This window comes from Tachypleus tridentatus, chromosome 6, assembly GCF_004210375.1.
Source record: "Tachypleus tridentatus isolate NWPU-2018 chromosome 6, ASM421037v1, whole genome shotgun sequence".
NCBI lineage: Eukaryota > Metazoa > Arthropoda > Merostomata > Xiphosura > Limulidae > Tachypleus > Tachypleus tridentatus.
This window is the reverse complement of record NC_134830.1, coordinates 98,362,588-98,380,154: the sequence shown is the minus strand read 5'-3', so window position 1 is coordinate 98,380,154 and position 17,567 is coordinate 98,362,588. Positions and strand designations below refer to the sequence as shown.

Below are 17,567 nucleotides of genomic sequence, written 5' to 3'. Positions count from 1 at the left end.
AAAAGTAGAAAACAAGGCTGGAGATACTGTAGGTATTATTCACTTGAACAAAAAATTCCTATTTTGACTCCACCATTTGTCATGCTAAGTAACAACATGGATACACTACAAATTCATAGTTTCTGTAAATAATGTCTTCAGTACCTTCAGCCTTGTTTCCATACTTTTTTACAATCCCTATTTGCATGTTTTCAAATGTGCAGTGTTTTATTTATATTGTATGGTGCAGTTTTATTGATAAAGTTAGAAGACTATAAAATTTCCCTATTTCAATGAATTTTCATCTAAGTAAACATGTAAACGATTTTTTCAGAAGAGCATAGAGAAAAATGACAAACTTTATCACTCTAATAATGCAACAGAACTCTTTGGCTGGGATCCCAATGATCCCTTTCTTGTAGGTAAAAGGATACTAGTAGTATATATACACACACACACACAAGACGGGCGATGTGATACTTGTGATAAAGATTCTAATGAGTAATAAAATCTGGTATACACGTGCCCCACGTTTGGTACTGCTTGCACACAAAAATATGACAATTAAATAGGAAGCAACTATAGTTTAAAAAATTATAGAAACAAGCTGTAATTTGCATGATATCCAAGGTACATCACTGTAATTGTTTCTCTGAGCCACATTAGGGATGACATTTTTAATATTAAGTAACCCAGTTTTGTTGTTTTGACTTTCTTGTTATGTCAACATAAAACTGCAATTGTATTCCACTTTTTGGTCACCTCAGTGTATCAAGTGATTAAAAGAGAGGTGTAAATTTGCTAGGAGGATCAGTGACACATTGCTGAAAGTTCTCCAGTGGCACAGTGTGTCTTTGGATTTAAAACAATGCTAGAACTCAAGTTTTGGTACACATTGTGGGCAATACACAGAGAGCTTATTGTATAGCTTTGTGCTTAATTACAAGCAAACAGACATTGTTAAAAGACTGAGAGAAGTATATTATTTACTGTTTCAAAGTACATTGAAAAATAAGTAGATTTTGTTTAATGCATCCTATTATTCAAATTAAATTTTGACAAGTTTGTCAGATTTTATAAAATATTAACCAAAAATTAAACTTGCTTAACATTAATAACGTGCACAACAAACAAATTCACAAGAGCATACATAAACATCTTCGTTTTAAAATTAGTATATCATTTGATGACTTAAACCTCCATGTATATAATGAGCTGGTCCGGCATGGTTGGGATGTTTGACTCGTAATCTGAGGGTCACGGGTACGAATCCCCGTCACACTAAACATGCTCGCCCTTTCAACCTTGATCAATTCAACTATTCGTGGTAAAGGGTAGTCCAAGAGTTGGCGGTGGGTGGTGATGACTAGCTGCCTTCCCTCTAGTCTTACACTGCTAAATTAGGAACGGCTAGCGCAGATAGCCCTTGTGTAGCTTTGCACGAAATTCGGAAAATCGTGAATAACAAAAAAATTTTTTAATTTTATAAAGAAAAGTAGAGATCGATATATGTAACCTAACTAAGTATAATAATATAGATAATATTAAAATGCAAAATGTATTGAAACACGAAAGTCAAAATTACAAAACTGGGTTACTTAATATTGAAAACATCATCCTTAATGTGGCTCAGAGCAACATAACAAGCAGTTGGTCTTGGTTAAGACCAGTTCTTTGTATAAATATAGTGAATATTACAATTTTATTGTTTTTCAATAAACATTATATCCCTTTAATAAATTATATTTTCCTCATGAAGGATTTTAATAAATCAAAAACAGTAATTCTATGTCAACAAGGAGACTCTTGGTATAATGCAATTGTAGCCTGGAAGTTGTAATTAAGTACAATTTTTTTAAGGACAGAACATTAATGTTCACTTGAGACTTTAGCAGCAATCTTTATGTGTAGGAAGCACAACAGTTTTCCATTATGGTGTTACTATAAGTCTGTATTATTGGAACAAATACATTTCCATTACATAATTTGAATGAAAGAATCATCTGCAGGAGTAGTTTACAATAACGAATGAGACTAGTATGATTTATTCTGTATATTATAGACAGTAAAACAGTATTGTGTCAGTGAAGGCCATCTATATAAATAATTTTGTGACATACTGCAGTTATTTTATTTTACAAACATTGTCTGTACTAGTGCACCACATGCATACAATTAATTCAACAGCAGTGCTCTGTTATATGGTGTATATTCACTATGTTTTTTGTAACAGCAGTCTATACAGTGAAGGACATCATTAATTCTAATATTTAATAATACAGTTTTACAATCATTAAACTTGTCCGACCAACAGTTTTAATTCTTTATAAATATACTTGCTATGTAAAGTTACTAGTTAATTTCATCATTGCAAAACACTTATATCAGTTAAGATGACAGAAACTTCTATGAATTTGTGACATTCTATCATGACTTACTAAGACGTTTTTACAACATCTTTTTTGTACCTTATCTTTGTAATACAGTCCAAAACTATCTGTCACAGAGTTTTTTTTTAAATGTTGTTCATGTACTATTATCTTAATTAGGTAATATATTTAAAATTTGATTGCATTTGTGTAAAATCTTGCAGATAAAAGTATTTTGGTAAATATTTTGTTACAGTTTAATTTTTGATCCAAGATCAGTGAAAGTGGTATAATTTAAAAGAAAAACAATCTTTATAAAGTCTCTATCAGAGATTATTGTTATTAATTTCTGTTATAAAGATAATCATACTATAATATATATATATATTTTAAATCTTGAATTGTTAAGATAACACTGTATTTCTCTCTTAGACTACCTATTAAAAAACCCCAGTAAATTTACAAACAAAAAAATATTTACTTTTACTGTCACTTAATTTGCAGTCACCATACAACATGATCTATCACTGTTGTTTGCAGTTGTTAATATCTCCCTCACCTGACACTTGGACTTTGGGAGCAACTGCTTTCTTACCACCTCTAATAAGTGGTGCTCCTAATTTTTCCTCACTCAACTTCTTTGTTTCCTTTTGGCCATTTTCATCCATAATTGTTACTGTGTCATCAACAGAAACTTTCTTCATGCTGATGAGTTTTTCTTCTTGTTTTACACTGAAATTACTTTCCTTCAGAACAGTAGAGTTTTCTTGTAGCTTAACTGAATCTTCAACAGTGTTCTTCTTTTCCAGTATTTTCTGATATCCAGGGATCTTTTCAGTTTTAGTCACAAACTTCTTAGCTGTTTTTAAAGATTCTATAAAACATACCAGTCATTACTACCTTCAATGTTTTAATATAAATTAATATATTTACCAGAAAAGTTCAACTAGATGTAAAGTTGCATGTATTTAGTAGCTAAAGTCAATGACAGAGCACACTGAATAATAGTTTACCCATTTTAATGCGCATTTACTTAGTTCTTTGACAGCCCTTCTCTATTCATGGAAATGAACTTTTCTTTTTAGGTAAATTAACATTATGGAAATTGTGATATAGCAAAAATTGTTTATACAATACAATATTTTAAATACAGCTTTCAACAAGTCACATACAAATATATATTTCCTGAAAATGAAATCCGAGCAGTAATTTAAGGATAAATTCATAGGATGCTCAATCGCTTGACAATCCTTAAATCTGTAAAAATACTGGCCTTTAGGTATTACAGTACCTTTACATATTATAATAGTGTCTTTTTGTTTCTATAATATTTGCCATGATGATCATATTTTTTGTGACCAAACCCACAACCATGTAATATTTAATAATCATATTACTTCATCTTTCCAACAGGGCTACAAGTCCACATGTACCTGATTAGCTATTGAGCAAACATCATGTTACCATACCAACAAAGCAGATTCATATCCATATTGTTACTGAGACTACTCTTACATTGTTGCACATATTAATATCATTGTATACCTTGTGGTTTTGCCAAACAGTTGTGTCCTATTGGTTTTAACCCTTTTGGTGTGGTTGGCGACCGCAGTTGACTTGAAGGCTCAGCGCAGCAGGCGACCTTTCTTTATTCTTATGTATTGAATTTAACATATATAGTATTGGGTACAATCAATGAATATTTCAGGGACTTTTGTTGAGTTATTGCTGAGATATCATGCTTTTAGTACTGATACCGTAATTAGTTGAAGTATCAAACATATATATTCAGTGCCATGCCAAACATTAAAAATTGTTATTCAGTGCCAAAAGGGTTAAACATTTTTACAGTGTAAACTCAATTATATTTGTCATAAGACATAGTATTGTTTCATTACTTCATGGGGAAAAAAAGGCAAGACAACTGTTTCCCCTTCAACACAATTATTTAAATATTTGCCATAAAACCAACATTTTTTTCTTTTTCTTTTAGAGTAGAAGGAGGGGATAAAAAATGCCAGTTTTGTGTCTTACACTTATTATGATTATCCAAATGCATAAAAAAAGAAATACCACATTTTCATAATTAACTTTAGTTGCATAAAAGCAACACAAGTAGAACTTTCTGCATATGCAACACAAAATGTTTTTTTACATATGAAATAAACACTCCCAGTAACATACTGTCAGGTTATGCCAGCACCAATTTGTATGTAATCTTCATTTGAACCTTTTTACCACTTATATAGCAACTGCTACATATTGGCAGCACAACAATCCTTACTGAGTTTTAAAGATTCTTTTCCATTGTCTCCTATTGTTAATTCAAATACAAACCAGGGGAAATTTTCGTGTTGTTTTAGGTTGTCCCTGTATCCTGTAATATCAAATTGTTTCAAAATGATAATCAATTTCAATGCAAACTTTAAGAGGAATGGATCAGTATACCATAGCACATCAGTAAGAGTTGTAAGAACTTTTGTTATAGGCTATCCCTGTGATGGAAGAAATCCAACCCCATATGACCTGAATATATCACATTCTGTCTTTTGCATTATTCATTTCTCTGCAACAAGGCAAAACATCACTGAGAAAATTTGGTCCTTTTAAAATTTAACACAAAAATGCATTAAATTTTTTCTGTGACTGTATCATATTTTAGTGACAAGTAAATGAATCAGATGCTATGGATAAATACATTATAGACCTACAAAATTTTATTTTTGTGTACACCAGTATACTTGTAAGTAAGTTATGATTAGAAATGATGTTAAGAGTTTTCAGCACATAGCACCAACATGATAGCCATGTACACCTACATGAAAAAAGGCTTAATGCAGAACTTGTTGAAATCAAATATTAATGTACCAAATACATTTACAACTGTATATTTCCAAGCAGTCAATAAATCTCATAAACTAGTGATAAATATATGATGTCAAAAAATGTTTGTATTACAATATAAAAAAATAAACAAAAAATATTATATGCACCCTATTAAACATCTACCTGTTGTCTGGAAGGTATCTACAATTTTTCTGAGCCTCCATCCGACCTTTACACACATTCTTCTCTCCAGATACTTGGCATTTTGCTTTACCTGTTAATGTCATGATTATATATTTTATGCTAAATTTATAGGCCACTTTGCTTAATGTATCACCAGAAATAACACATGGCATCTATGTATCTCTCCGAGATGTCCCTGGCTGGCCAAGGCCTAGTTGTTATCTGTCAATTTGCCATATGGATTTATTGTCTAATTTTGTTAGATGTAGTTCACTGATTAAACTTTCAACACTTTGATCCAATGTTTCTTTCATTTAATATATTTCTTCTGATTTCATATCTCAGCCTCACCTGAATTAACCATGGTTGGGCATGCACCTAAACGTTCATCCATATTAACAGTTTAACAAATATGTTCAAACTAGCCACTCACATGTTGCATACTGCATATTAGGAAAAAACAAGTGTGGGATAAACTTTCACAAACCAAAATGTATGTGCTATAATGTTACAAACTTTTCATACGATGACTATCTTTGTCAACATTTAATGGATTTTTGTGAGGTAAAAAATCTCTGTCCATAATTTAAAAAAAGTTACACATAAGTTAGAATGAAACAAGATGTAAAAAGTACTTTTTTGTTTTCTAAATTCATAATACAATTTAAAAAAAATACTGGCCTAAACATAACAGAATGGAACAGGATCATTCACTTGTGTATAATGTATGCTTAAAACTAAAAAGTGAAATATCTGTGTCTTTGCACACAGCATGCATATTCAGTAATGGTTTATCTGTATTATCTTATAAAAAAGATAACTATTAGCTTGTAGTAAGACAGTTGTTTTCCTTTGTAAACAAAATGGATAATTGCTAGGGACTATAATTGCCTTTCTGTACATTATGCTACAAACACAATTTAAGGACTGCTTGCTGAGTGTAGAGCCATGTGCAGGTTTGGTTTTCTTTAATATTGTTTTCAACAATAATGAACTTGATTTTAATTGGATTTAGTTTTAATTGGTAAGTTTCTGTTAACAATGACTTGCACTAAACTTTGAGAAATGTAGAAATTTTTTTAATAGGCAGTGGTATAACTTTGAGTTAAACCCATACCTTAGCTTAGATTTCATTCTCACTTTGTTAAGCTTAACTTTGGGGTTTCCCAAATTCTAAGAATTGACTTATGAAAAATGGGTGGGTGGCACAGTGAACTGATAAAATGCTTATAAAGTTTGACACATATCTTGTCCCATTATTTTGCATTGTGTTGTTTTTGTATTAATAAAGTTTACTGAACTTTCACACTTGTGCCCTTTTTTATTTTTTGCACAACATACTTGAGTTTGAGTTTGGGAAGAAGCACTCTGTGCTAAGATTCCAGTTAGTGGGTTTAAGTGACTACTCTAAAGTGCATCTGTGAGCTGAAAAATAACACATACTCATTCTGATATTTTATTATTGAATTTTTGGCAATAACTGATGAATAAATGCTGTTTATTAATTCTGAAGTATTTATAGTAAACATCAGTTTAGGAAAATTCTGAAACTTTCATATTCATTATCTTATCAACAATTATACAAATTTATATTTCCACAAAATGGGTCTTGACTTTATTTTATACTAACAATATTATTCTAACATTAGTCACATGATGCTTGCTTACGGGCATTAACAACTTCCTAATCTAAAAATGAATTTCCAAGATATAACTACCTTCCCAAACAGAAAACTATACCTTAATGGATCTGCTTGTGATATTTGTATGCCACTAATCCTAAGCTAACTCCCACCTAAAATTAATGTACTTTGTTGTGAAAAGCTCTGGTGCGTGGGACAAAATCCCTCCAGCAAAAGGAGAGTAACACAACCTCCATGTCCAGTAGCATCCCAACAGCACAATTGGAAATATATTTTCATATTCAAAAAATGTTAACTTCCAACATAATAACTCACCTTTACACATAGAACAGCTAGAATCCTATGTTGTACTGGTAGAGAGGCAAAGTTAAACCTAAATGAGCTTCTTTTAGAAAGCCTGTGGAGTGTGACATTTGTTGGCAGAGACTCCATGAGAGACTGCATCTCATCTTGACCAAAGTATATTGTTTACCTACTCTGTAAATGGGGGATAGGAGCAAAAGTGTCATAAGGATGGATAAAATATAAACATGGCCAAACAACCACCTGCACACAAGCAGTTAGTGAACCAGTATATGTAAGATGATTGGAGTGCAATCATACCATTTGGTATGTACTCACTTCAACTCTAATGGGCAGAATGACTGCATGAGTAAGGCACAAGTTGTTTGAGTGGGTGACTTGTGATACTACACAGAGAGTTTTATCATCTCCCCCCTTCCCTTCATATTGCACTTAGCCCACCCAGTGAGGAATTTTCCAAGGACCACCACACTAGAAGTTAGGAACTGGAAGTGGCAAGGGAATCCCATGCTGCACTTGAAAGGGGGGGAGGAATTCATGTTGGAGTGACCTGAAGAAGTGCCTGGACCCCATTGGTCTGCCTGCCAAAACCCAATATTTAGAAACCTGAAAGCATAAGCCAAAAAAGAGGGCAGTCACTTCCCTAGTGTCAACTTTTTCCATGATAAACTCTGCAAAATAAGGTCTAGATTGGACAATTTAGTAACATACTGTATACTATAAGAAAACCTTTAATGGTCTTGTGCAGTACTACATCCAGACAGCAGATACTAGTGTAGCCTAATATAGATTTTGGGAAATAAGCAGACTTTGAGAGGTAAAACTAGCCATTCAGTGGAATTCTGTTAGATGGAGAGAGAGAGATAAAAAAGAAAATATATCCAGTTATCTGAAGAATGGTGGGTTGACTGAAGGTTGATAAAAAGGGTTTAAACAAAATCCTATGGGAGACAAAACAACCCAAAAATGAAGATAATGAGAAATGAATATGGAGTTTGCTGTATGCATGCCTGAAGAATCTTTTCCAAGGGTTGGTGAAAAGTGTATCTTGACCCAAGAATTTCCAACAACAGAGAAATCAAGAAAGGAAGGACAGACAAGAAGAAGTGGTATAACTAAGATGATAAGGAGAAGAGGACAAACTTTTCTGGAGTACAATAAAGTGTCTGAGACAAGAGGTGGAGGAAGAAGAGGGAAAGTAGGAGGGTAGTGAGAAAAGGATCAACACATGGAACAGGAAATGAGAAAGCAAAATAGGGGACAAGTAGTCTACACTCTAAGCAGGCAAAAAGAGATTCCAAAGATGGGAATTTTGAAAATGAAAGGAAAAATAGCTATAAATCAGGACAAGAGATAAAAATGGAAGGGGATGAGGCATGCAGGCAAAAGTGTGGAGTTGTTTGAGAAAAGGATGAAGCATAAATCATAATATTAGGCAGAGGAGGAGGAAGGACAAAATAATCCCAAATTCATGGAGTTAAAAAATAACAAAGAATAAAAGATGAAAGCTAGAGAAAAAGAAAAAAACATACCTGAGAAATCATATCCAGAAAGTGGAAGGGCAAGGATAAGGAGTTACTCCTTCTGTTCAGGAAAACCAAGACGGTGGAACAGTAAGTAAAAGTTACTGTCCTTGTTGTTCACATACTGAGAGGAAATGACATCAGAAAAAACAGTATAAAGAGGAGGTCCATTATGCATGAGGGAACACACAAGATCTAGTAGAATTGTTATAGCATTCTCCAAAGTTAACAAGTCTCAAGAAGCCAAAGTAGAAATAGATTCTGTGCTTGTAACTCAGTTACTTCTACAAGGCAAATTTGACATCACCAGCACTTGAGAATTCATTATGGTAACGTTTTTGAAACAAAAGCAAAGGCAAGACAAAATCATAAGTTTCACTGATTAATGCATATATCAATAAATTAAATATACACTTGAAAAATTTAACATCTGTTCAATGCAATGCCAAGGAAAAGAAAGAAGTGATTTTTGAGTGAAAGTGTTCAAGGAGAGTTAATGGGTATGGAGGTTGTGTTGTTCTCCTATTGGTGTGGTCTCTTGTTGTATGATGATAATTTTAAACTTTTGAAAATAATATGATTTCTGAAACTTGAATAAAAATAAAAATCCCAAAATTTTACAAACACACTTATATAATTATTAGATTAATATTTTTTAGCCACCTTTATAGACAATATTGTTCTCACTTTATTAATTGACACAAATAACTTTTAAACTCTAGACTTAAACATACAAATAATCACACATCCAAATACTTTATTCATTGTTAAGCATCTAGGATTACTGTAGACTTTATTTTTGCAGATTTTACATATTTATCATCAAGAAAACTTCTCCAGTGGGAACATGTTCAAACATTAATCCTTAATAACAAATCCTTAGTCATTTCTATTTATTTTATCAACAATGATGTATTTAATGTTAGTACAATTGGGATAATGCATTGATAGACCCCAAAGTAATACAAAGAACTTATAAAATGTTATAGCTATAGTTGATCAGTACAGAGGAGCTCCCCCTGAGAAAATTGCACTGAGTAATTTGATGTGTTAAAACACCTCTGGTCATCAAAGTGTTTTACTTTCAAGTTTTAATTATTTTAAACTTTACAATCAATAAGAGATTTAACATTGTACACACAATTTCCAATTCCCATAAAAGTACATATAAATAACAAAATATTAAGAGTGATGTTCACTTACCACCTTTGTCATTCATGACTTCTTCTAGTCGCAACTTTAACCTCATCACCTCACTTTTTAAGCCTTCTGTTTGGCGTTCTGCTTGATATAAACTTTTCTGGCACTGTAGAAGTTTGTCACTTTCAGCAACTTTAAGCATTCTACTTAGTTGGAGTTCTTTTTCAAGTTTGCTTACTTCTTGTCTAAAATATTTTATACATAAATGTACATACTCTGACACTTAGACATTCTGAGAGGTTTTCAACACTTACAAAGTGACCTGTATTGATGGCTAGCTCAACTGTTTAAATTTACATAACTTCCTGCACTGATTAATCTATCATATGTATTAAGCATTTTATTTTTATTGAGATCAAGAGTATAATTTTTTCAAAGGGATTAATAATTTTCTACAAAACATCCTTCATTCAAATAAAAAACTAAATTCTATCCATTGATCCCATCAACTATCACCTGCATTCTTTTGTAATATTCAAAATTTGTATTCACCAGCGAAAATATCACTTTAAAGGTCAAAATTACAAATACAACTGAAGGAGTAAACAAAAGAAAACTTTCTACAGTAGCATATTAATGTAGTAAAATGAAAAATATTGTATATATTTCAGGTATATATATATTAGTAAGCACTGAAAGTCAAGTCAATTTTAAACATGATTTATTATCAAAAAACTATTGTTTTGATTTATATTTATACAGTGTGAATATTCTCAAATTTACAGATAACCTTAATGTCAAACTTGGAAGAAAGTTCCACCTCAGCAGTTATAAAAATTAGAAACTTTCCCAACTATCTGAAGCTTGACTGAGAGCTGAACTCGTAAAACAACGTTTTTAACTCTGAAAGAATAAAATATTCAGCACCTTATAAACAGTTGTGACAAACCCATTATGTGTTTCAAACAGGTTATTATCCAACATATTTATAATGATTATCATATCTAGCAGTAGTAATAAATAGTAAGTTTAGCTTTTTCTTGTTGCACATGGTATTATTAGAAAGCAGGTTTTTGCTGAAACAAAACAAAACCGGTATAAAAGTTAGAGATCAACCAGACAAGAATACAACAGTAGTTTACATTTTTCTAATTATTAACTTAATTATAAAGCAAATCAAGTAAACAGTATTACTTCAATATTAATGTACCAAGTGATCATTTGTCCATATTAACTTGTTAATGCTTTTGTTGGAAATGTGGCTTATAGTAAGTGTCTCAGCTGTTATTTGCAGGAGATACATGTATCATTATAGAAAATTGTTGCAGTGAGTTGAGAAAATAGAGAATACGCACCCCAGTAAATACTTTTTAACATCTTATAAAATTAATCATCCTTCTGATATTATAATTGTAAACATTGACAATAATGACAGTACCTAACAGATAAATCCATGCATTGTTATTACTAAGAATACTACACTAATTGAATCGTATTGTAAATGATAATGTATTCATAAATCATTTTAATTTAATAGTTTGATATGTTGTGACAATACTGTATACTTGTACAAATATCATCCTAACTACTGATATTAATCAGTTTACAAAAATATACTTTTTACAATTTAATAAGTATTTTAGTTTCAATCAGTAAAGAATTTTCAATTAATGCTAGATTTCTCTCTTCATTAAACACAATACATCTTCATGTTCTATATGTCTGAAGCTGGAAGTGTTGAAGAAAGAAGTTTAATGACACTCTAAAGAATATGCAAATTTGTGACTTAGAATACTGTCGTCTTATGAACAGGGATAGCATGTTGCAAGTGAAATATTTTGAGGAAAAAACATTCATAACTATGTGCCAAATTTAAAATTTTTGCACTAAGGGTTCAGCCATTTACCTGTCACAAACACTTAAAATATACATAATTGAACATAAATGCTTTGTACAATAATGTAGTCATTCTTAAAAATAGGAAAACATTTTCACTTATGAAAATCAAAATACGTTTTAGCAATATTCACAATGAATGAGCTATTTTAGAAATATTAGTCTTCTGGAAGCCTGCAATATTGCATTCTTCACAGCCACATGCTTATGACTGCAAGTAAAGGTAAATGCATACATCACATAATTAGCTTGATTAATCAAAATATAGCCATTATGATATCTCTATTATTTTCAGTTTAATTGACTACTTTCATGACTCACAAAGACAATCAACAAATTAAAATTAATGCTTCCAATTATTAGTATTTTTTTATTATTCTAACTATCCAAGTAATTAACTCTTACTATTTCAGTTGACATTCTGCTTATACACAACTCATGAATGTGAGAGTGTGGCTTAGTGGCAGCTGGCTATATAACTAGCCACAGTAATGTCTGCTATTTGTATTTATCTTATATGTCTAAATAATAGTGCAGCTTTAAGTTATTAAACTGCAAATGTAACCAGTGTTAGTTAGGATAAGGTCACTTTCATTAACAAAGTTGCAGTGAGTTAAAATACATTATTTTCACTGATATATATTATCACACACTGTGACATGGATCTTTGCTAGCTTTATAAACAAAGTGTAAGGATAATTATCTCAAACAAAGAATTTTTCTGTTTTTAGTTTCAGCAGTAATCTTGCAAAAGTTTGTAGGGAAAAACCATGAAACAGGATCAGTCATATTTTCAGTTCATTACAAGTTTAATACTACATTGCATATATGATACATTTTCATGAACATTTTAGGTTTAAAAAAATAGCTTAATCCCCAACTGTTGTACACAAAGATGTTTACCATATGAAATTGTGGGTAGTTTGAAATTATATTTAAAAGAAAACCTAAAGAATGCCAAAAATAGGAAGGTCATTCTCATGTGAGAACAACTGATTAATGTAACTGAGTAATGATTTCAATCATTAATCAATTAGCAGATTATAGTAAGTGCCCATCTTTAGCTAACAACAGCAATATATGAAACAACGTTAATACTAATCATACAGTAAAACTTTGATTCTAATTCTGTTTTGAATATAAATATATATCTACAAGTTAGGCTATTTCAAATATCTCTGATTTACATGGCTTTCCAAAGTTTTATTAAAAACTGGAGCACTTTACATTCCTAAGGTGTTGTTTACTAAATTTCAACAACTTTTAAAGTTTATAATCCATAATAATATGATTACAAGCTCAAAACTTTCATCAAATATAAATTTTATAAAATTAGTTTTACATTGGTTAATCTTTTATGAATATGAATTAGAAAATGAAATAAAATATCTTACTATAATGGGATGAACAAATTGCATCTATCTATACACCTGGGTATCTGCCTATCTATGTATATTATTGTATAATTATTCATATTTATAACAGCTTTGAAGGTTAAACCACTGGAAACAATTTTCCCTATGTTTGTCACAACAACTGAAAATTAAAAAAAAAACAGTTTGACAGGTGCAGTTGTCATCCACTCCAACAACTTATAGGTATAATTATCCCATTCACCATGTCTCAAATAGATTTCAACGATATGAAATCTATAGATCTAAGATACCCATCATTGTGATAGATATAATTCCTTGTAATGATGAAAAATTATTCACTTCTTAAACCTGCTAGTTAGCCTCTGATATTATATTATTATGAACCAGAAAACAATGCATGAAAGAGAATATTTAATTCAGAAACACCCTCAGACAGGTTGTTTATGTTTGTTTGCATAAAGAAAGTGGTAAAATGAAAAAATCTAGAGACATTCCTATTCCAAAGTTTATAATTGTTTTATGATCACACACACTAGGAATTGACATAAGAAGCTAGATAAAAAAATATATTATATAAAGTGATCACTACTAAGAGTTCCAAGTCAATACTAAATTAGACTATGTTTCATCAAAATAATAGTCTAAAATTAGGATAGCACAGGTTCAAGAAAGTGTCTGAATCAACTGTAGGCTATTTGTTATGAAATAGGATCAGCAATTGGTTAAGAGGTGGTTCCAAAGATTTGGAGGTAGTGAAAGCAATGTTCAAATTAATTTCAAACATATCTGACTAGATTGGGATTTAGTGATTATGAAAGCAATATGAAATAGCTAAAGTTAACATTTTTCTTTCTCAAATTACATTGCCCTTTATCAGCACAAATTTTCAGTCGCCACTAACCTTCACACTCCCACTTACCCTCATGTATGATAATGTGATATATCTGCATACTAATTTGAAATGATTATGAGTAACCCTCCACTAATAGGAGTGCAACACTATCCCTATGGTAACCACCTTTAGATTGGTCAGATAAAAAAACTGCACCAAAAGTGGGGAGGACAAGTGCAAAATGTGAGAGGAGGTAAGTATATATCAGACATACATTTTCAGTTCAAAATAATTTTAACTTCCAATACCTCACAAAAGCTAAAATCCCACACTGAACAGGAGGAAAGTCAATGAGAAGATGATCCCCCTCTTTAGGAAGCACCCAAGAGAAAACCATGTGATGTGAGAATGATTTAAAAAACAACAATGGGAGACCATACAAATTCTGAGCCAGGAATACACTTCACATTATGAATGTGTCACAAATGGGCAGAAACAAAGGGACCCCATAAAAAAATATAGTAATTAAGGGACCCCTTGTTGTAGAGTGGCTGGAGTGAAACAGACAGTAAGTGTGAGTTTGATTTTGACCAACATCAAGTGGCATCTGGAATTGTATGTTAGATCTTCAATGGAAAGAGGAGCCTCCACACCAAGAACCCATTTCCACATGCACACACCTTCAATCTAACCAAAACAAGATTTACAGGGAAACAACATCAGGTGGCCAGTGAGATGGTGGAACACCTATGTGAATGTGCATCTTCCTCACAAAAGCTGGTGACATTGGGAATGTTTTTGTTCAGTCTGCAGTAAGAGGACACACAATCATTCACACGTGAAAATTCATGTGTCTTTTACTGATACAACCAACACCAGAACTCTGCAGCACCAGAGATAGTGCAATGGGTGACCATAATATCCTATCTTGAAAAATAGAGCAATCATGTTGATAGAATGCACCATCCAACACCTGGTGGCATCTGAAATTGTATATCAAATCGGTGGTAGGATGAGTATCAAACACCACAGATTATCAGAGAAATGCAGTAATCTCTGTAAGTTAGTTACTTTACTCATGTAAGTTCATGAATGCATGGTTCAAAACAAACATATTTATAATGCACAACACCATGAGGTATACCATCTCAGTGGTGGCCATAACATAGCCTGCTTAAGTTATACTATAATGTATTCAATATATTTAACAGGTCTTACAGTGCGAATTTAAGACTAAGTATTCTTGGGTAGGCAACATTTGCAACTGAGAAAGATCCAAATATGTGAGAAAAGGTCCTACAAAGAAAAGAAAATTAATGGAATATATACACTATTGGCAGACAAATGTAGGAGCAAAAAATGGTGATGCCAAAGGGCAGGAAACAGTTAAATAATGAAGATAATGAGATGTAACTGTATGCAAAGTGGCTCATGCAGTGGCATTGATGATGTCCTCTAAAAGAAAGTAGAAATATGCAGCTCAAAAAATCTGAAGATCCAGAGCAGAGATCATACTGTAGATGGAATTTTAGCATGGTGAGATAAATGATCTGTGACAAGATTCAGGGCACCTGCAATATAACATGCCAACAAACTGATCTGATGGCTGTGAGCCAAATACATGAGATCCAATCTTTCAAAACAGAGGGTTCTTGATTGAGTGTCCTCTTGCCTGTATTTGTTCAAGACAAGTGAAAAACTGTCAGTGTACCATCACCAGCCAGTATCAAAGAGCATGGAAAAAGTGAAGTAAATCTGATGAGCCACAAGGAGTTTCAAGAGACTGATATAGAAAAAGGACTCCAAAAGAATCCATTGCCCCCAAACCTCTTGGGATCAAGAGATGCCCCTCATCTGAAAAGAGAAGCACCTTTATGAGAGTAACATTGTCCAAATTCAACCACCAACAAAAGCTGGTCTGAGAGGAAGTAGAAGGAATAAGAGGAACATCCAAGAGATTCCAAGCAAATCTCTATTTGACAATCAAAATCCACTAATTATGATGTATGTGGGCATGACAAAGAGGAATGAAGGTTTCAGAGAAGCCCCCCCCTTCCCCCCAAAAAAAGAACATTTTGCTGAAGGGAAGAAGGTTGGGCCTAACTGATAAAGGAATTGAGAAATACCCTGAGATGAACCAAAAAGTGTGTGGGTGTTCGAAAATATTTCTCTACCTTGACACTGACAGCTTCCTGAGAAAGAAACAGATTATATAAAGTACAGTCTTCCTGTAAAGATGCTAAAGGCAGCCAGTTATCCATATAACTGGAAACAAAGGTTCCTAGAATGAAGAAGGGAGGTAAGTGTCCAAACTATCTGACAGAACTCACAAGGAGCTGAGGTAAGTCTGAATGGAAGTGCCCAAAACTGAAACACACACACACCTGATAAACAAAACAAGTATACTGTCTGGATACAGGAGCTGTAGAGGCACACATCTGACATATCAACACTCATTACCAACAAATCTGAAGTAAAAGCTCAATGAAAAGATAAATACAACTCCATTTTGAACTTTGGAAGGACTAAAAAGCAGTTCCAATGTGATAAGTTTATGACTAGGCATGAATCCTCCCTTCTTTCTGGGAACAGAACATACAAGAATAAAACCCTGGACAAGAAGAATCTCATTTGATAACACCCTTGTGATATAAGTCCCAAACTGCTTTAGAAGGATGCTGGAATGAAACAATATTCCATGAAGGAGGCAAAGAAATAGGATGGTGTGATATTTGGGAAGGTGAATGGAATTGGAAGACAAGACATTCTGAGACAACTATCAGAATCTTGGGATCCACTGCAAAGGAATCTCAAAGGAGGGCAAAGTGAAGGTGTCTAATCCCTGTTGGCCCAAACCATACAACACAGTCACTGATACAGGATGCACTAAAGATGAATTTCTGATGCCTGAAAAGCCAGAATTGGCAAGGGATTGGAAGGAAAAAGTCAAGAAACAGGAAGCTGAGATAAAGAAGAGCCCAAGGATGAAAGAAAGGTATATAGACAGATTGACTAAAGCCTCATATTTATTGAGTTGGGAACACCTCTAAATACCTTCTGATGCATAAAAATGTGTCATGCATGATGAGGGAGGTTGACAAACCCTTAATAAAAAAGTAATGTCTCTAGTAAGAGACACATCTGTATTAAGATCTGACCCCCACAAAGGGATAAGCAACTTCAAACACTTCACACCAACCAAGGTAAGTCAGAACAATGATAAGCAAAAACATGATCATCCAAAGCAAGTGGGGGAGTCAACGCATTCTGACCCTCTAATGCAGTTAACCCCCAAAACAACTTCTATGAGCTCCAACATCTGAGGAAGAAAGAAATCTAATTACTGACCAAAAGGTTTGTCCCTGGAAAGGGCAGAAATGAAATAACAGGGGAGAAAAGGACAGTATATAACTTACCTGATTAATCAATTACACAAAAGAAGGCAGCATCTAGAACAATTTCCCCAAAATGCCATGTAACTGAGAAGGTTGTGGGGG

At 32.7% G+C, this 17,567-nt stretch overlaps 1 protein-coding gene and 1 long non-coding RNA gene across 3 annotated transcripts in view; one reads left to right on the top strand and one right to left on the bottom strand.

The window, feature by feature from the left end:
- Nucleotides 1–17,567, top strand: part of LOC143253147 (uncharacterized) — a 32,763-nt gene that overhangs the window by 5,777 nt on the left and 9,419 nt on the right. The window lies entirely within an intron of this gene.
- LOC143253146 (protein Spindly-B-like) overlaps nt 2,237–17,567 on the bottom strand; it is a 68,795-nt gene continuing 53,464 nt past the window's right edge. For both annotated transcript variants that reach the window (XM_076506487.1, XM_076506486.1), the window contains exons 8-9: nt 10,030–10,211; nt 2,237–3,222 (exon numbers count right to left, since the gene is read on the bottom strand). In XM_076506487.1, the coding sequence (XP_076362602.1) occupies nt 2,873–3,222; nt 10,030–10,211 (532 nt within the window). In that variant the 3' untranslated portion in view covers nt 2,237–2,872. The remainder of the gene's footprint in view (nt 3,223–10,029; nt 10,212–17,567) is intronic.